Raw genomic sequence first — 21174 nt, 5'->3', positions numbered from 1 at the left:
TCCTGAAGGCATCTGTTCTTCACTGCCATATAGGTAACACTCTATAGGATGCAAACACAATTTCCTAGGTTATTTGACAACACCCCATAAAAATTATTTTTAAAAGAGTTTCCAAAAATATGTTTAGATTCAGACCTACAAAACATGTCCATAAATCTTCACTGACTGGAAAACCATGTTCAGACAGTTGATAACCATATTGAGTTAGCAGCTGTCTGTTGTTCTGCAAGTCATTTACACTACAGAAACAAATCTGTTACCAATGCCTTCTCAATGACCTACAGAAAATGATTAAAGGGAGAGTTGTCTTTTATTAGTTGTCTAAAACACACTATTGGCAAGTAGTTTTCTGAGGTCATTGGAAAAAGCAGACTATATTAAAGAATGTTTCTTACTGCATTTGTATTTGTGACTGAAGCCTGCAGATACAGGTTTTGTTGAACTCCTTGCTTCCATGTTCTCTGAATACAAATCTCAAGACCATAATGGAAATCATATTTGTGAATATATGGGCCTCCATGTCATCTTTTGAACCCATGGCAAGAAATGCTCATAGGAAATTTTGACATAAATATACAGTAGTCCCTCTGTTTTTGCGGGGATCTGTTCCAGACCCCCTCGCAAAAATGGAAAAGTATTTCCATTGGCTTGAATGGTGGTGCGTACCCCATTTGGTCCCCCTATAAGGGATGCGAATTTGAAGTCTGCAAAACAGAGGGGCGACTTGTACGTGGTTTTCAGAGATGATAAGAAATATAGCAAGTAGACAAAAGATACTGTCTAGTACATGGTTTGTTTCTATTCAAATCAACAGGATCTGATCAGCCTACATTCCACCCTAAAGCCTAAACTGTTGCAATATTAAATACATGCATTAGTAATGGTCTTCAATAATAGAACATGATATTTGGGATGTAAAACAGAGACTGAGCAAGGGGTGGGAATCATGCATCCCTCTCAGCAGAGCTAGTTGATGGTGAAGAATGCTGAACGTTGCAATCTGTCAACCTCTGGAGGGATGTATGACTTCCACCTGTCTCCTAAGCATTATTCACTCATTGTCTCTTCATGAATTACCATCACATGCTCGCTAGGCCCCACTCCTGAGGCTCAGTGGACCCAATCCCAAGGAGCTGTACTAACAAGAAGACATGAGAGCATGGCTAGCATAGAATAGTAATTACATCTCAAATAGTAATTACTACAGGCTTAGCCTTGCCTCATCGAAATATTGAAGTTTTTACTCTTGAGCTTTTGGAAACTTTCCCAGCAGTCATTTGAGGTAGAAAGGTTTTTTTGTTGTTTTTTTTCAAAAAGGTAAAAGCTTAAATTCATTTGTAGTTACAAGACTGTCATCATCTATTAAAGTTTTTATGCCAATCCAAGAGCTTCTAATCACAGGCAACTGTATCATTTTCCATGCCCTGTTCAGCTGCTGTGCTTCTCTACGCAGAGGGGACGCTCAGGTTTCCATACCAATTTAGTCTGCCAAGGCAAAGACAGTTAATGTATCAAACATAACTTTAGAGAGGGATCTTGTAGCACCTTTGACACTAACTGTGCAGAAGAAGTTGTATCATAAGCTTTTGTAGACTTGTAGACCTCAGATGTACCTATAAAAGTTTATATTACAACTTCCTCTACAGCAGCAGTTCTCGCAACCCCTTTGGGAGTCGAACAATCCTTTCACAGGGGTCACCTAAGACCATTGGTAAACACATATTTCCGATGGTCTCAGGAACTGAGACATCGCAATTGTATGGTTGGGGGTCACCACAACACAAGGAACTGTATTAAAGGGTCGTGGCATTAGGAAGGTTGAGAACCACTGCTCAACAGAGTTAGTCTCAAAAATGCTACAAGATCTATTTGCATATTGATATTCCAGACTAGCATGGCTATGTCTCTGAATAGATGTAAAACATTTTTTCAACTATGCTTTCAGATCTAAGTAAGAAAACTTCAGTCAGAAACACAAGACACCATGACAGGTGCACATTCATAAGAGGCTCACAATGCTTCCAGCATTCCTTTTAATTCATGTGTGGCTATAGCAGAAACCACCTTGGGTCCTATGCCAGCAGAAAAGTGAGATATCAAATAAATAAATATAAATAATAGGTGGCAAACAAAATGCTGGTGCAAGTGACAACCACATGTTGGGTGCTATGTCATTGCCTCTTCTTCTTCCACCTCCCACTTACAGATGCCAGGGTAACTGTACTACTTCCACCTCATGTACTTGGTTTTTTCAGCAGAAGGAAGCAGAAGTACAAATTAGGGGAACAGACAATTAAATAGAGAAAGAAAGCAGCCCTCAACTTAGTGCCTGGGTTCCCTATCTCTCCCACATCCCAGGCAGGGCCAACAAGGGAGAACAGTGATTGATTGATTGGTTGGTTGATTAATTGGTTGATTTTCTATCCTTATACCCATGGTGACTTACATCTAATCAAACCAAGGTACAGCTAAAAATAAAACACCTCTTAGTACAAAAGTAAAAAAAAATATTAAACTAACAGTTCTATTTTTCAAAAGTTAAAGCCATTTAAAACACATTCAAAACAGAATAAAAAAGATAAAAGCATAACCCCACTAAAAGCCCCTTCTGTCACCTACAATACAAAAGTGCATCTAAATAAAAGAAGTCTTTGCCTTTTGTATATTCTGTGTAAAAATTTTGCCAATCCACCAGAGGCTCAAAATTGTCGGGGGGGGGGGGGGGCAACAATGGATGTAAGAGTCCTCAGGATTTGCTCCCACATCCACTAAGAAAAGTAGCCTGCCTGTGGGAACAAATAAGGAAGATTTTCTGGCCAAGCCATGTTCCAGGTGCTTGAGACCCTTCCCATTCTCCCTTTGTTGTTGCTGTTAACTACCCTTGAGTCGATCTTGACCCATGGTGACCATGTGGATGAGACATCTTCAAGACTCTATCCTCTACTATTATTCTAAGTTCTTGCAGTCATACCCATGACCTCCTTAATTTGAGTCCATCCATCTAGCATGTGTTCTTTCTTTCTTTCTTTCTTTCTTTCTTTTTCTCCCCACCCTTCCTAACATTAATTTTTTTTCTAATGATTCATGTAATCTCATTATGTGACCGAAGTATGGCAGCCTCAGTTAAGTTATCTCCGCCTCCAGGGAAATTTCAGGCTTGATCTGTTCTAGGACCCATTTATTTATTCTTTTTTGCTGTTCACGGTATCCAGAACATTCTTCTGCATCACCACATCTCAAATGAATTCCCTACTGCACCAGACAGACACCTTACTCTTCTCTGTGCTGCGTCCACCTACTAACTTTCCTTGCTGTATTAGGAGGCCACCTGGATAGAAGGTTTCTGGAGTCTCTTCCCAACCTGCAGAAAGTCAGTGAGGGACGGAGTGTGAGAAGAGTCCCTTCCTCAGATTCCTCACCTTCATGTACAGCCAAGATCTCCTTTCCTGCTTGGCCCAAAGTAACTATCCTGACCCAGAAGTACTTACCTGTCAGTTCACCTGGGCCTGAGCCCACTCTAAGCACCACTGGTCTCAGACAACTGAACATTTTAACCCTCGGAAGGATGTGCTAGTGACAATGACATGGCTGAAAGTTGCTACAAATGCACATTTTACTGGTATTCACTACAGTAGGATGCACATTAAGAAAATAGCTCAAACAGTAGTCACAACACCGTGAGATTTTTCTTAATATGAATCTGCCTTTATCCCTACAATAATGAGTCCATAAAGTAAAGCACTTTCAGAGACAAGTTCATGACGGATTAATAGAATAATACAAAGAAGTGGCAGTTTACTTTTTACCTCAGTCTATGGCTTCAGAGCAATTTGATTTCAAATTTTTCCTATTTCCCTCCTCTGCCCAAAAGAACATGTCTTGAAGGCAACTAGACTTAAGCAAACAAGGGAAAAGGAAGACTGGAAGTAGGAATGACCTCAAAAGCTCTAAGAGCTATACATATTCACACAAGGATGGAGAGGAAAGGAGGGAGAGAGAAAGGCAGTGTTGATTAAAAGCAAAATCCCACCATTAAGTAATGCAAAAGTTCTAAATCAAATACTGAACAAGAGCCATTTTACAGCACTGCATGTGATGCTTTGATGCCATTTGCTTAGTGAAGAGGGCTGCCAAAAGCATGTTTTCTTTCCAGTTGTTTGTTCATGTTTGTCTCAATTCCATGTACATCAGAAGTGGGGAAGGACTAGGAATAAAGAAAGAGGGGGAAAGATTCCCAGCTCTTCATCTTGGGCCATAGTTCAATAGTTAAAGAGAGCTCACAACTTCCTTGAAATAAAAGAAGAGGAAATATGAAGAAACAAACCTCTTGAAATAGTAAAGAAGAAGCTTCTGAAATTTTAAGGCCTCTAAACCAAACACCAGGAAGAACCTATGACAGAAGAGCCTTGGATACTCATGAACAACCCTAGAGGCAGTAGAGCTGAAGAAGACAATAATGGTAAGTGAACTTCAGGCAAACTAAGAACAAAACAACAGTACACAAATTAGTATGCTGCATCACATGACAGTTTGCCTTACCTCTGTTGGTCCAGCATACATCATAGGAGAGGGAAATATGGCCACCACAGTTGTTTCTGGATTCAATATTCCCTCCTCCAGCACTGCTGCATGTTGTTTCATTCTCCACATCAGAGGAACATCATCATCTTTTGTCCAACCACCTAGAGGGTGCAAAAGAAGAACTGGGCGCCTGTAGCCACGGCTCAGAAGCTGCTTGTGCGTATCCTGCATCAACAGGGCATGTCCATTGTGCACAGGGTTGCGCAACTGGAATGCAAAGACAGCATCTAAGGAAGAAGAAAGAAATATCAAAATGCATTAAAATTCTTAAGGAATCAATGACAAACAGCCTGCAATATTCTGTATAGAATATCTGCCTGGCCCTTGATTTCTAAAAAGATTTTACATCCAATGCAGCTGGCAGTAGGTAGGAAGTGAGGTAGAAGAGTTCAGATAATTTATAAATTTATAAATAAAGGTTAATAATAATAATAATAATAATAATAGCAAAGAGATATGTCAGACTATTTGCTTCACTATGCCAAATATCTGAAAAATATAGAGGAATGAACCTCTATACATCTACTGGGTATATCTAGTGTCTCCCTGACCCATAACCTGCTATCTTCTGTAAAGACATCATACTAAACCTATAGCACCCAGATTTGGTAACATCTGCACTGGAATGCTTGCCACACATCACTGACCATGTGACTTTTCAATACTGTCAGTGACAGCTTTGTCAGACACTATAAAATAGCACCAAATTTACAAATAGCTATAAATAAAACTAATATCCTAGCACTAAGAGCATGAAGATGCTTGTCCACTGAACATGTTTTCGTCAAATGAATTTCTGCATGCATTAAACACAAAACTCACAAACTGAATGACCACTGCTGTAGCGCAATGGCCACCTCCCTGCTCTCAAGCCTGGTTTAGAAACTATGAAATTTAGCAGCACTCCCCTTTTTCAACACGGAAAGAAACAATGCAAGTACAGCAACATGTTCAAAAGCCAGGTTCTCAACCCTTGTAATTGGCCTTTGTGTTCCCTCCCTTTCCAAACATGGACTACTAATGATACAATATAGCCACAGACATCCAACAAAGATATAAGCCTGTGTTTTTAAAGTGTATCCATAGATGTTTACCAGTTATTGTTCATTTTTGCTACAGCAATTTGCAGAACCTCTGTTCTTATTTTGTTTGAAATTCCACACAGGCTATTCAAGATTTGCAAATGTCAAGACTATGACACTTTGACAAGGTTTCCCATGACATTCTTGCAAACAAGCTTGTAAAATGTGGGTTAGACAAGGTAACTGTTACATGGATTTGTAATTGGTTGACTGGCTGAAGCCAAAGGGTGCTCAGCAATGGCTCCTTTTCATCCTGGAGAGAAGAGACCAGTGGGGTCCCACAAGGCTCTGTCCTGGGCCCAGTGCTTGCTATTCAACATCTTTATCAATGACCTGGATAACAGAATTAGGGGCATACTCATCAATTTTGCAGATGACACCAAATTAGGAGGAATAGCTAATACCCCACAGGACAGGATCAAAATTCAAAACAACATGAATAGACTAGAAAGCTAGGCCAAAGCTAACAAAATGAACTTTAACACTAAGAAATGTAAGGTACTGCACTTAGGGCGGAAAAATGAAATTCACAGATATAGAATGGGGGACACCTGGCTGAATGAGACTACATGTGAAAGGGATCTAGGAGTCCAAGTAGACTACAAGTTGAACATGAGTCAACAGTGTGATGTGGCAGCTAACAAGGCCAATGCAATTTTAGGCTGCATCAATAAAAGTATAGTGTCTAGATCAAGAGAAGTAATAGTGCCACTATATTCTGCTTTGGTCAGGCCTCACCTGGAATATTGTGTCCAGTTCTGGGCACCACAATTCAAAAAAGACATTGAGAAACTAGAGCGTGTGCAAAGGAGGGCAACTAAAATGGTGAAGGGTCTGGATGCTTTGATTGAGAGTTCCTGCATGGCAGGGGGTTGAACTGGATGGCCCTTGTGGTCTCTTCCAACTCTACGATTCTATGACTTTTCACTGATTCAATGGTTAGCTCCTAGTCACAAGAATGAGTTGATCAATTAAATACAATCAATATTTCCAAAGAAAATTTAAAAGTAAATATCAGCTTCTTTGCGCAGGAGTGAGAATCATAGTTTTTATGATCTTGTTACACTTCATCTCCCAGCGTACTTCATCGCTGAAGTATGACTGGAATTTGCAGCTGAAGATCATTTGGATGATGTGATTACTATCCCCATTCTAGAGAATAAATTAGATAGATACAGTGGTTATAGTAGAAAGCCAGCATGGTGTAATGGTTTGAATGTTGCACTAAAATACTGGGAGTCTAGGGTTTGAATCCCTACTCAGCCATGGACATTTACAGGGTGACCTTGGGCAAATCAAAATCCTTTGAACAAATTCTGCCAGGCAAATCCCAACATTCGGATGGCTTTAAATCATTAATGACTTGAAGGCACCTAACAACAACAGTTGTTAAGACTACAAAAACCAGACTACTTTCCTCTAAGCCACACAATCACTTGGAGATCTTGAGCCAGACTTTGCCTCTCAGCTTTATCTACCTCACACTCACAAGGAAGTTGTGAAGATCAAATTTGGAGGAGAAGAGTCATGTATGCACTTTTGCGTGAAAAGGAAAACAGAAGTACTGTTACAAATCTTTTCAAGAGAATCTGAACAAAATCTGCTCCTGAAAATGTCACTCTGCCTCTCTGCCTCTGCTTTTGCATTATGTTACAGAAGGCAAAACTAATTCAAAAAAGAAAAAATACAGTACAACCCACATACCCACAGGGAATACATTCTCAGACTTAGCATGGAAATGTGAAACCATGGATAACAGCAAAGTCTACTGGAATGAATGACTTCTGACAGAAGTTGACCATAAGTCATGCTGGAGGACCTAAAATTCCCAGTAAGAATTTCTAGATATTCTAGCAAAACTCTATGGTCAACATTCATTAGAACATACCACAGAATCGCACCAGAACAACTATATGCCTGGAGAGAACATATTTTTTCCAGAAATGGGTAGGTGAAACAGTGGGTACTGGTCTAAAAGATACAGGGGCCATATTGCATACTTCAATCTTGCCTGCAGTGACTGAGAACAGAACCTACTTCACCTCCTAACATTGCAGCTAATTTAAGACTGCAGCCTGCTTAGCATGTTCTAAGAAAATACCTCCATCCCCTATCCCATCTATTTCCAACCATCTCTCTCTGACATACACTAACACCATAGAGTGTAAGGCACAGGAATGCTTTAGCGCCTCCAGGCACAACAGCACAGAACAAGCAAGTAAAGTGCCAGATTAGTACTACCTTGGTCTGTTACTTATTTTTATAACACAAAACATTAAAATGGAAACAAACCGACATACTGTGGGCTTTTCTAGTCTGCTGAAAAGCTAGCAAAACTAATTCTAACTGAATCTGAAATAGTTTTCATCACACCAGAAATTCCCAGTGAGGTTCACATGTTTTGTTGCCTTGCAAAAACTACAGGGTTTGTCTGTGGGGGTTTTAAAGAAAATACAAGAAAATTATATTTTAATCATAACCAAGATGTATCTCACTGCCTTTAAAGGATATGCAGCTCAGTCCTATGCAGCCACAGTGAATCAGGAAAGATCTGTTAAGTAATGTTTTAAAAATATTACTGCTGCTGATCACCCTTCAGAATAGCCAGGTTTGCCTATTTTAAACAATGAGAATCGGCAGCCAAAACTTTGTGAGGTCTGAACTTTCTACTCCCATCTTCACCCATTTAGCCTCAGAAACATGGCTTTTTAGCACTGCAGTCATAAAAAAAAATAATCAAAAACTCTGTAGCACCTTTAAAACTAGGATTTATTTCAGTATGAACTTCCACTATCTCATGGCATACCATATTAGTGATCCAGTGTGAGACCACTGTGAAACTGGATACAAAAAATGACCATTACTGATATTGGCCACAATCAGTTAACATTTTCTGCATTTAACTCTGGTTTTTTTTTTCTCATCTCCATCCTGCCATGTTTAATGTGCATAAATATATAAAGCCCTGTATTCCATGCATCTTAAAAAGTGGACTGTAATTCTCAAATGCACATGCCAATCTAAATCTGTTTTTAATGTGCCACAACTCTTTGCTAATTTGCCAGATCACTTTTACAGTCTCTTTGAAAACAGCTAAAGAAGGTTTAGGGGGAAACAGATGACCTGGAAGGGGCTGCTTGAAGCTACACCTTCTGAAGACAGATTGAGGCTGCAGTGAACACACACCATGGCCCCAATCCACCTTGAAGCCAGCCAAAAATAAAAAAGGCATATATCTGCTCCTTTTTTGGCCAGGAAAAATGTTGCTTCTCCTACTCCACCAGGCCCCATGGTGACTTCAAGCCGCTCCGGCAGCATGCAGCATATAAATGTCACAACACAGGGTGCCTCGAAGCAGCTTCAGGGCAGCTTCATGACTTGAGGCATCAAAGCACCATGCTCCAAAGCCGCCTGGATGGCAGCTTAAAAGGGCTGTCTGTTTGGGCCCTTTGTTTCCTTCAAACCAAAAATCATGCTCCACTAACAATCATCTGTTCTTCACTGAAAAAGCCAATGACAGTGAGCTCCAAGACAGCATGAGAGGGGTTTCTCTCTTTCATACCACCCTTTTATGTTCTCGAACTCACCTGCATTCATGTCTTTGAACTTCTGTTTCAGTTCAGCAGGCGTGAATCGGTACTGATCAAGGCCATCATTCCAGTAAATGCGATCAAGAACTTGCAGATCACCACCCACCAGCCAATCACCTTGTTCCATGATCATCTAATAAATGTAAAAGAAGCAAATTCTTTCAACAGCAATGGCAGTAGGTGGAACAAGTCAGCAATATGCAAAGATCAAGTCTAAAAAGCTTCCTGCCTTCTAAAAGGTACTACTGCTAGAAGAAAGTTCTGAGGATACCAGGGACTGCAAAAAGGAGAGACAAGTATGTTCGAGAGCAAATCTTGGAATCCAAGGTAACTAAACTGAGGACTTGTCTACAATAGCTTTAAACTCCAAATTTTCTCCAGGCTGGCCACATAGTCCTTTCTACCATACTGCCCCAAAACCCTGAATCAGGTTTACACAATGCCTGGGCCTCATTTGAGGTTTCCACCCCTAGTCCTGCATTTTAAAAAACTTATCTTTTGCTTTGGGTTTTCCAGATAACCCAGAATAAAATGTGACAATGACAGGCCAGTCCCACAGCAAGACTGGGATTCAAAGTGGCTTTTAACCCATCAGACCAAGTTAAATGAAGGAGTACCCCACACCTGTATGGTCCTGATTGGGCTCTAAGCTTGGCTGCAGAGGGCAAGCTTATATGCCCAATATAGTTGGGTCAATCAGGTAGAACAGCATACACAAAAAAGGACTCCTGTGCGATTGCTCCAGTCTTACCGAATGCCCTTCTGCAGTTAGCATACCCTGTTCCCTCCCTGACTACTCGGCGAAAAAAATCTTAAAGACCTGGATGTTTCAATCACTTTTAAATTATACTGACCCAGATTTCACATTTCATAGTCTAATTTTTCATTTACTGTTCTTATTTTATCAAAATGGTATTTTAATGCTTCTGTTTCGATTAACTTTCTTGCTATCTCACACAGAACTATTTTATGTTTTATTTTGTAAACTGCTTGAGAAAATTTGTTTTATCTTCAAACCAGATAATAAAGTAACAAATGGAATATAATGCAAGAAACAGCAATGCACCAAGAGTAGGAACCATGTAGTTCACCAGATGCTGTTGGACTGAAATTTCCAATATTCCTCACTATTGGCTATGGGCTTGTATGAGCTAATAGGAGCAACAGTCAAGTAACATCTGGAGATGTTAACCCCTTTGCTATACACTGCAGTATTTTTCTTTAAAAAACAAAAGAAAAATGATTTAATTTTTTTTTTTTTTTTTTTAGAATAATGATGGGGAAGCTTACATCCTGCTTTAAGTAATGTTGTGCTAAAATTGTGTCAATTACTTCTTTAAAGATGCATGTTTCCAGTCTTGTTTTTAAAGAAAAAAATTCCCAAATGCTACTGGAATAACTATATATGTATCTATGTTTTACTTATGCCTCCCTAATGGATTAGCAGGAATCAAGTATGACCAAGTCATATGCTCCTTTCTACATACTGTATGAACTTTAACTGGGCCAGAATGTGACCAGGAGGTTTACAGCTCTTTTAAGACTGGCAAGATGTGTCTATTTATGTCAATTCTCCTACTGATATACTGTAGCTGCCATATATACCTACTATTATTACTCCCTCTATTTTTCATTTCATGGTTAGGCCATTGAGACAAATATTTTCTGTTCTTTAAGTATTTTGTGTCACTTTTTTAAAAAAGATACAGACCCTGTCCTTAGATGTACAAATTTTAAAATATAATATACAGAAGGGATAGGAAGCGCAAAGAAGAGGCAGAGTAATTTGACAATGCCAGAACAAAGAGGCTTGCTAGGAACAGATATTTATATTCAGATGGTTTCCACCCTGTGGGTGTTCCTTTTTGGACATGAACACTACAATATATCTTGCAGACTTTACTTTTCTGATCTAACTGTTGCCAAACTGGCACCCTGCAGATGTTTTGGGCACACAGCCCCAGCAGCATGGCAGAAGCAGTAGCCTGAACTGGAGTAGGAACCAGGTTGAGGAAGGCTGCTCCGACTTAGTGAAGAGGCCAGAACATGTCCCTTGCTGCTCTCCAGTCCCAGAGCAAAGAGTAAAGATCATAGCAAAGATTCTGGCAAAATGGGTAAGTAGTTCCCTGAAATTGCTGCTGCTTCTCAGAATAATAGCTGGACATGCAGTTTTGCCCACCTTGCATCTGGTAACTGAATAAGATCAGAGCAAAAGCTGGGATTCTACTATATTTTAAGAATCTGAATAAGAGTCGCAGCAACAGAGAAGAACTCATAAGAATGTACCATTAAAATTGTTTGCAAAAATAAAGATGAGCTGAAGGCTGGGCTCCATTATGCTGATCTGGCTGAGCCAAGCCCGGAGGCAGAGAGGCCAGCTGTTTTCCTGTCATCACTGCTAAGTAATTCATTTTGGTGTGCTTTCTCCATGTCTCTTGCACACAAGGCTGTATTTATAAACCACAGGAGAGGACAAACATCTCTCTGATCTTCACTGGCAGTCTACACAGTTCACCCTAAATCTGTTTCTGTCACATATGTATACGTACACAGTCATCCCAATCAGACTTCCACACTCTGAGTAACCACAGAATGTGTGCATACACAAGCAAGCGGCTGAATGAAAGCAAGGAGAAAATCCTCAAAGAAACGTGGTAATCTAAGCCAAAATTTACAAAGATTATTCCATTGCATTTCTATATGGAACCTCATTAATACTGGGAAAGGGCCTTAGTAAGAGATCAAATATGAAAGTAACTAGTAAAGATTCCCACACGTAAAGATATTAAATACAAACATTTGAATCATCCATACCATAACGTTTCTCCTAGATATGCTTGTGAAAGCTGAATAAAGCTGAGAATAAACTCTTTTGAAATGTGTTAACAGTACTACAGATATGATGAGCTGCCAAAAAGATAAATGGGTCCTAGAGCAAATCAAGTCTGAATGCACCCTAAAGGCCAAAATTACCAAAGCTACAATACTTTGGAAAAATCATGACATGACATGACTCATTAGAAAAGATCATTCTTAGAAAGGTGAATGCGAGTAGGAAAATAGGAAGATGATATTGCAGCTGGATTGACTCAATGAAGAAAGCCACAGCCCTGATTTAGTAAAACCTAAGCAGGGCAGCTGATGACTGGGAGGCTCTTGGAGATTTCTCGTTCACAAAGGTCACCTTAAGTGAAGACAATTTGATGGCAATTATCAAATAACCAGCTTTAAAAGTTGCCCTAATAGATCGAGCCAAAGGCTATCTAGTCCAGTATTCTAGCTGTGTTTTTATAGGGCAATCAGATGCTGAAATCCCACAAGAATGAAGTGAATATGTTAAAAATTATAGATGGTTGCATTATGATGAGCTTTCTTATTTTGAACAGGATAGCTGGAAGCTTAAATCAAGAGATTATTCTTAAGGAAAGTAAAGATCTTAACTGGTTTGCCTGCATACAACTTAAAGACAGATTTAATTAAGACAAGAGAAATGCAGCCACAGAGGTTAGAAAAAATGAGTTTTACTCAGAGTTGTCTAAAGACAATGACCATATAATTTTTAAAAATGCATAAATCTTCTCTGAAGATGCCATCTGCTGGTGAAATTTCAGGAATAAACACGGCCTCATAGCCCCCCAAAAAAACAAAAAACTATGGATGCTGGCCGTGAAAGCCTTAAACTTCACAATGTATAAATGGCTTCTGAAACTAGAGAAATAAGGTGAACCTGTAAAGGAGTCCATGATATGTTGGACCCAAAATTTTGGGCATAATGTCTATATGGATGTATGCAGAAAATGTGGTCCAAACATATAAAATGTATTTAAAACAAAACCTGTATGACATTATGTATAGATGGTAGCTAATCCCAAATAAACTGTTGAAAATTGCCAGAATATTTCCAGTCAATGTTGGGGATGTCAAGATAAAGAGGGCCTCTTTTAAAGCTTGATTTTGTAATGTTACCATAAATGTTTTTGTTGGGCATTATGAATAAAGAACTAGATAGTAACTATTGCTCACTTCTTTGATATATAACAACAGCAGCAAGAATATTATTTGCTCAAACCAGGCAACAGACTGAAGCACCAAAAATGGAAGAATGGGTTGTTAAGGTTGTTAACCCAAATTGCCAAATTAACATGGGTTTTAAGAATAAGTCAACTGAAGCCTTTTTGAAAGATTGGAGGCAATTTATGGACTTTCCAAGCAATAAGAAATCTAACAATGTAATAATCTGTGGCAATGTAATTTTAGTAAGATTATTTAGTTGGATCTATAATGGGAGAACAATATTTTTTCTCTTTTTTCCATTACAGTCAGGATTGGGGAGGAAGGTCAGAACCCTATTGTGTATTAGCCGTCTGTCTTCTCTCTCTCTTTTTCCCCCTCTCTCTTTTCTCTTTTTCTCTACTTTCTTCTTCTTCTCCCGCACCCCCAGTTCCTTTATCTTTGATTGTATATTGTTTTGATTGTAAATTAGATTGTGTTAAAAATAATAAATCTACAAAAGGAAAGAAAGAAGGAAAAGTAAATTCAGCAGTTTCCTTTTTTTTTTTTTTTTTGACATCTGGTACTGAGAGGCACACCTTTATGTAAGGGTGTTCCTTGCATGTTGTTCCCCATTGTCTGGCACAACGTTCTTCTTTGCGGTGCTCATAGAACTCTGGATTGCGTAGAATAGCCACACGGCGACCTTCATACACCAGAGCAAAAGCTGTGCAACCATCTAGTCTCTCTTTGTCTTCCTTTGTGGCTGTCAGCACTATAGGCACTGATAGGTTAATAATCCCCCCTAAAATGGAAATAATAACCAGGAGATATAACAATAATAGTTATCATAAAAATGGGAAAATTGTGAAGGACAATCTGTTCTAAGCCGCAGTGAACTGAAGGAAAATTTCATTCACACAAATTGAAGGAAAATATATTCTAAACTCTGGTGTTTTAAGAACAAACCCTTACCTAACAGAGGGAAGGTTCCTTTGCTGATGTCTTTTTAAAACAGACATGCTCCCAGCCATTTTTGGAGCCTGTCTAGATTTTCAGTTCTCCCACCAGGTAAAGATACAGAGCACAGGTGACAACAAGAGAGAGCAAGGGACAGTTTTCCTGTGCTGAAAAACTAACCATGTTGCATCAAGAATCTTTCATAGGAACACTCCTTTTCTATACAAAGTAAGCCATGTACATTTAACACTAGGAGCACTACACAACACATGACACATCTGCAGCTATGTGGCCTGCTATATTAATTCCATTATAAAGTCAGGTTATGCATTTATCACTAAAAGCTCCAATTGCTCCAAAATTCAGTTGATTTTATATATGCAGATTGCGGAAACAATTACCTGGCATTCACAGAACTGCTCTTGGTTCTAATAAAGAAACAAATACTGAAATATTGAGAGAGTAAATGTTTTGCAGATGCAGATGGTGATCCACACATCTGACATGCCAGCAATCTTTCCTTACACTTCTGCGTCCTTTGTGAAGGTTAGTGTGACCTATGGTTTTTCCCCAAGTTCCTTTTCCATTAGCTTTTATTTCAGCAATGACATCTAGTTGAGCCTTTCTCTCCTGTCTGCCTTCAGGCCAGAAAAGAGAGAAAGATGAAGCCAAGACACTGTTCGGCAGCTGCTATGACAGAACACTCCATAGCTGTTAGGCAAGTGACAAATGAAGCTGAAATGCGGGAACAAGAGTAAATACTAGAGCCAAAATCTACAGAGACCCATGGTCCCTCACTGGGTGTTGGATTGTTGTTTAAGGTTTAATTAAATGATTACCCATAGCCTCCCAGCATGCCCAGTAATAGCAGACTCTACTTTATCTCACCATCCAAGAGACAGTCAAAATGAAGGCACTGCAAGTATTCTCTTTCTCTCATAAAGCCATTAAGAGGTGTTGCCCAGCCCTCTGCCAGAACTTGCACCCACTGCATATCCACCTACAAACAAAAAGGTTGTTAGTGTTAGACTAGTTCTAAATTCTGCCAGTGTCAGAACCAAAATTCATGAATATTTCCTCCAAATTGGGGGTGGGGGCAAGTGCACAACTAGATCTACTAGAACGTCTGGCAACTTCAAGAAGGCTAAGTAATGTTATATGGTAGAACTTCATAGAGATCAAAAATCCTCTATCAATTAATACTACAGATACTACCATTTCCTAGCAGGAAAGATGCACTTAATGACATAAAGTAGTAGCAAATGAGGGCAAGGTGATGCTCTGATTTCATACCACTAATACTCCCACATGTAAAGTGACTAGGCAAGATGATGTGAAATTGTTACTTTAACAATATCAGCATCTCACCTCCCTTGAATCCCATCCAGGCCAGGCTATATTATGGCCATAAAAATATGCTGAATGAACATTTCATCCCACTTTGTATGAATAAACTATGGACTGTATTAAGACCATGGAGATCATGAACCACATTCAAATTATTTCCCAGAATAAACCCAATTCTTAAGCTTTACAGTCAACTTATACAGACAAGCTACATCGTATCTTTGGGGATTCCACATTACTCTTCAGTGGTATTCGCTATTTTGAGTAAACAATTGGTAAGTACTTTGGGATCTTTCATTTCAATTTTCAGTTTGTTTCAGGGTACTTCCAGGATTCCTTACCACTTCACCATGAGAGCTGGGGCTGCTAAAAGAGTCCTAAACATCTGGAGGCCAATGGGTCAGGTAAAGTTAAGTATTTCTATACTGCCTTTCTGAACACAATTAAGGCCGATATGAGAAACCAATGTTACTGCAATGAAGGAACCATTATAAAAATACAGTCACATAAGGGACTATACAAAATACATATTTTAAAGGCACATTTTAAAGGGAAGGGAAGACTGCAAATCTAACCAAGGGGAACCATTTAAAAAAAAAACAAATCACATATGTTCATTGCAATATGGGAATATTATCTTTGGACTACAACTCCCAGAATCCTCCAGCCACCATAGCCACTGTCCAGATTGGCTGAGAGTTCTGAGAGTTTTGTTCTCAAAAAATTAACATTTCTAAGTTCTGGTTCAATAGAGACCTATATTCATACGGTGATACACTGTATCTAGACCTAACTATTCATTGAGTGATATAAAAAACTAACATGACTGAATGAATAGCAGAAAACTACACTCAAATTCAGGATCATAGAAAGGAAAGTTAATCAAGATAAGCAGAAGCATAAATCTGTAAACTAAAAGGCATAAACCTGTAGAATAGCATGAACTAAAAGCTAACCTAATGGGAAAAGGGAAATGCATAAAGTGCAGTGTGTGCCATAAACAAACAGAATAAAAACAGAGTATCAGCTACCAAAGTGCAATGAACATACTGTAAGGGAGGAGAAGCAATAGAGAAAAGTGCCAGATAGATTAGAAGAAGGGGAAGAGGAACAAATAATATAATAAACCTGAGTCCAGAAAATAGAATAAAGAGACAGTTGTTTCTGATCTTTTGAAATTGAATGAGAGAAACAGGACTAAGCTTCTGATATCACTGATTTGTAGCTATTTGACCTGATCTCCTCAGATGAGCAAAAGAAGCCTCTGAGGCAGTCATGGAGCAAAAGCTTTTGTATTCTGGAGGTTAATGGAAAATGAGGGGAAAGGGTTCATTCAAATGCACCGCAAATGGCCAACACAAGCAGGCTTGTGTGTGTGCAAGAAGAGCAGTCCCTTTCTATGGTGTTACTTTTAAGTCTGCATTACCTTATTTATTTCCAAAGCTGGTAAAGTCTCTGCATCTGTTTTGGCCAATTTAAGTTTGTTTTCAGGCACATAAAGCTCTTTAACCTCATAAGAAGCATCCACAGGTACAATATCCTGGAGAGAGTGGGGGAGGAGAAACAAACATTGTTAAAAGATGAAAGATTTTTGTGTTAACATATAGATCAGTAGAATGTCTCTTTAGAATTTAAAAATCTTTTTCTAATATAAGTCAGATCCAAATTCTACCTGTACTAGTGCTTCACCATTTGAGTTATCTGTACAAAGAAACATCTTTATAATCTTTGGATTGATAGCAGTGGGGAAAAAAACCTCTTTTATTATCCTTGGACTGATACTGCTTAAAAATCCAGCAACAGATCAATCAATTCCAGAAGAATTAATTGCCTAATTCAAGTCTTCCCAGCTGAACTGAGCTCTTTTAATCAAAGAAATTGGTAAAGTACATGGTGTTCTATTTCTCCATGACAATGTACAAAAAAAGGAAAAGGGGGTAAGAATTTCAAAAGGGGGTGCAAATTTCATACACAAGGAAAAGCAGACAATATGTGAATTAAGAAACCATGGAATCAGTAATGAAATCAGTTGTCTATCTTTACAAACAGAAGTGGTAACTTGAAATAGACCATAATTTCTCCAAACCTGGGCACACATAAATGAATCACCTGATTAAGAACATGCTCAGCACAGCTATTTTTACTTTGAATAAAAAGAAGGAAATGTAACTTTGACAATACTTTAAAAGAAACAAGAGAGGAAAGACTGCCCCATCCTAGATAACAGAGTCCCCTTCCACCTGCAGAGGCAGGTCAGGTATGGCATGAATTTGACTTATCACCTGTCTTTCTTTCAGGATTCAACATGGCTCAGAACAATATTAAAACAGAAACAGGTAAGAAGGTGAAACTGATTTTTAAAACCCTGATAGTTGTAACATTAAAATACAATAAAAACAATTACATTTAAGCACTTAAGTTAAAAACATATTTTCTAAAAGCCAAGCTCCAAAGCATTTAGAGCCCACAGCTTTGAATACAGAGAGCTTTGCCTGCTGTAAGAAGGACAACAAAGAAAGGGCCAACTGCTTTCCCTCAGCAGTGAGTTACACAAGCAGTGTTGCCAACAAGCTTCGAGGGTAATTCCCCAAATGTTTGGCCCAAAACTCACCGAATCCCCCCCACATCTCACCAAATACTTATTTCAACTCTCAAAATTACCATTAAAACCAATCACCAAAATCACACCAAAGGCTCTGAAAAGTACCCATTTTGGTGTGAAAGTCACCAGATTGGCAACACTAACACAACCTCCTTTGAAAATGTCCTTCCTGGCAACCTCACTGCACATGACTTTGAGGGCGGTATGATTCAGAAAAGCCCTCTAAGAAGGTCTGCTATGGGAAGCTGCTATGGGCAGACAAAGCCCTTCAAATAGTCCAGAACCAAGCCATATAAAAGCAGAGAAGGTACTAGCTGCTCCTACCTTCTTTCTCTTGCTTACATTCTCTATGTATCATGGCAAACACTACAGCCCCTCTGTAATGCCTATAACGTGAACTTAGGCTTCCTTTTTCTGGTGAATGCAGCACAGAGACATGGCCATGTAAGCAGCAGCCACCTTATCTATCACTCACCCACAGAGTGCTGTGGGGATGGGGCACCATGTGGCTTACTGCACAGCAAAAGAAAAGAGAAGCAAGAGGATGAGATGGCTGTGCGGATAGGGACCAGGAATTCCATTCATTTGTCTCCTCCCCTTGCAAAATTGTCTGAACCAAGACCTTTTTTCTCTCTATAGGCCCAAGACAGACCCATTGCTGAGCTACCATCAGTGATAATCATAGTCAAAATACTCACTTCAAACCATGAGCTCATATCCTGCTTTGTACCCAAAGATACACTGGTGCTTAACCACTACAAAACTAAAGCCAAGGGTACCATTACATCTACCAGAGCACTGCAGTGCTTTTGTAGAAATCTTTTTGGGGATACATAGCAGCCACTCACACACATTCTAAAGCATCACTTTTTAAGAGCAAAAGACAGCTGGAATACAAGGCAAGGACTGCAGGCTGACCTAACTTGCTCCAAGGACAAGGCAATATCTTAAGCCTATGCATATTTTAATATTTCCTCTCAAGACAGCAGGCAGGTGCTTCCTCTGTTGCTGCTTCTGAATCAGGAGGGAACAGCAAAAATGTATGAGTACTTTCATTCTTTCAATCCATATATGTATCATATACTCAAGGTTAGGTGAATTGCATTCTCTGGACTGCACTTCAGTGGTCCCTGAAGTTCCCACCAGTTCCTCCCCCCACCCCACTCCCAATCTTTCCAATTTCATCATCATTTTCAGGGAATTTGGTGGGTTGGGGGGATTGGCTCCTGGGCCCCACACAATTGTTCATCCTGATACACAGCTATGCATCTTACTCTTCTTTTCTCCTCTCAGTCTGCATTGGAGGACTCAAAGTGGCACGGTAGAAGCACAAATGACTGCAACTCATTGTTCAGTAAGAAGTAGACAGAATACAGCCCTGCAGATGTTGTTACAGAGCAATTCTTTTCAGTCCAATCCAACACAGGCATGGGGAGGAAGAGCTGAAATCCAGCAACATCTAGAGGACTAAACTTTGCTCACCCCTGTTCTAAATCTCACATCACTGATTCCTTTTCTTTCTTTTGTTGCACTCATATCATATTTGAGAAAGACAAAAGCATGGCAAAAGGCATTACAACTACACTGTCTTTTTAGCAAACACAGTTTGAAGCAAACCAGTGTCACACGGCATTTGCCAAACAGCACAGAGAAGTACGCAGACAACCAGAACAACATTCAAGTGGGAAAAGAACGTGATGGAGTCACCACAAAGTTAATTTCTCACCAGTGACGTGTCCAAAAGTTATTTGTAACTAGAAACAGTTTGGAAATTTGGTTCCTGAACAGCCTACATTTCTTTTCTTTTCTTTTTCTTTTTTATTCCTTCTCTCTCCCACCCAGAAAGAGCTCTCTGTTCTTAAAAAATATTGTCACTAATGCTTTCATTTTTCAACTGGAAAAAATATACTGCACAAACCAAAACCTGCTCCTCAATCCTTCCCTTTCTTGCAAGGAATAGACAGGCTGGAAAATCTTAGGCAATGGGCTAAAGGTCTGTCAGTAGATACCTAACCTACACATACAGGGAATCCTCTAGTCGAACCTAATTAGCACAATTTGGCTAAAATAGGATACAGTTTTGAGTAATTAATATGGAAAAGAATCGAAGGAAACAGCAGTTGCTGTCATATGAAGGTGGTCTGAAGGCAATAAGTGATTGCCTGCACAACACTCACAAAAACATTTTAACACCACAAAAACTCTCTGCTACTTGGCAAATAGAGATTTCAGCCCATAAATGACATACATCTGTTCAGTTTTTTGTGTTCTCAACACAGCAAATGTTATTTTATTTGGGCAAAACCAGCCTGACAGCTGGATCCTAAGTACACTTACTTAGAGGTCTCACTGATTTCATGGCCTCTCACTCCAAGTAATACCATATCATCATGCTTACCACAGTGACTGTGCTGTTGCCCTGTGATGAGCAACAGGCATTCCTTACTCTCTTCACATTACTGCTGTGAGAAGGGAATGTTCTATTACTTTATTTATACCCTACCTTTCCCCAAAGCTGAGAACAAACCTTGCTTAAAATGCTAAAACAAATACAAGTAAAACATATATAGCTAAAAGCAAACATTAAGATTATAATAGTATTAAACTGTCCACGGAACTGAAATAATTTAGAATACTATTTTAAAAATAAAGAATACAGTGAGTAGAGTACACAAATAAAAATAAAACCTTGCCTTGTAAAACAATCAGTTCCCAAAAGTGGGGAGGGGAGTCAGGGATCGCAAGGGAGGGATCCAACTTAGCATCACATGTTGCAAAGTCTGGAAGCAGCTACTGGTCCTGCTGGTTACATGTCAATGTCTGTGGCCTCTTCAGCTCCAAGACTAGATGAAAAACGCCCCATCTGTCAGAGCATCCCAACCAGTAACTGTTCAAATCAGTCTCCCAGCAATGGTCAACAACCATCACATCCAAAGAACCCTCCATAGCAGAAATTCTCCAAGCAGGTAAGGTTGGCAGGCTTGTATGCTGTTGGATGGAGGCAATTGGGGTTACTAAAAAT

The 21174-nt window shown here is 39.3% G+C and overlaps 1 protein-coding gene across 2 annotated transcripts in view; it reads right to left on the bottom strand.

Annotated features, from left to right (window-relative positions):
• LOC149313071 (bifunctional 3'-phosphoadenosine 5'-phosphosulfate synthase 1) overlaps window positions 1-21174 on the bottom strand; it is a 68849-nt gene that overhangs the window by 17246 nt on the left and 30429 nt on the right. For both annotated transcript variants that reach the window (XM_089526006.1, XM_089526008.1), the window contains exons 6-10: window positions 16977-17090; window positions 15092-15203; window positions 13843-14048; window positions 9251-9386; window positions 4540-4808 (exon numbers count right to left, since the gene is read on the bottom strand). In XM_089526006.1, coding sequence (XP_089382132.1) covers window positions 4540-4808; window positions 9251-9386; window positions 13843-14048; window positions 15092-15203; window positions 16977-17090 — 837 coding nt within the window. The remainder of the gene's footprint in view (window positions 1-4539; window positions 4809-9250; window positions 9387-13842; window positions 14049-15091; window positions 15204-16976; window positions 17091-21174) is intronic.

Source organism: Sceloporus occidentalis, unplaced genomic scaffold (assembly GCF_023333645.1).
Source record: "Sceloporus occidentalis isolate IW3139 unplaced genomic scaffold, rSceOcc1.0.p SCAF_5, whole genome shotgun sequence".
Lineage (NCBI taxonomy): Eukaryota > Metazoa > Chordata > Lepidosauria > Squamata > Phrynosomatidae > Sceloporus > Sceloporus occidentalis.
Note: the sequence above shows the minus strand (reverse complement) of the source record. Positions and strands in the feature narration are given on the sequence as shown.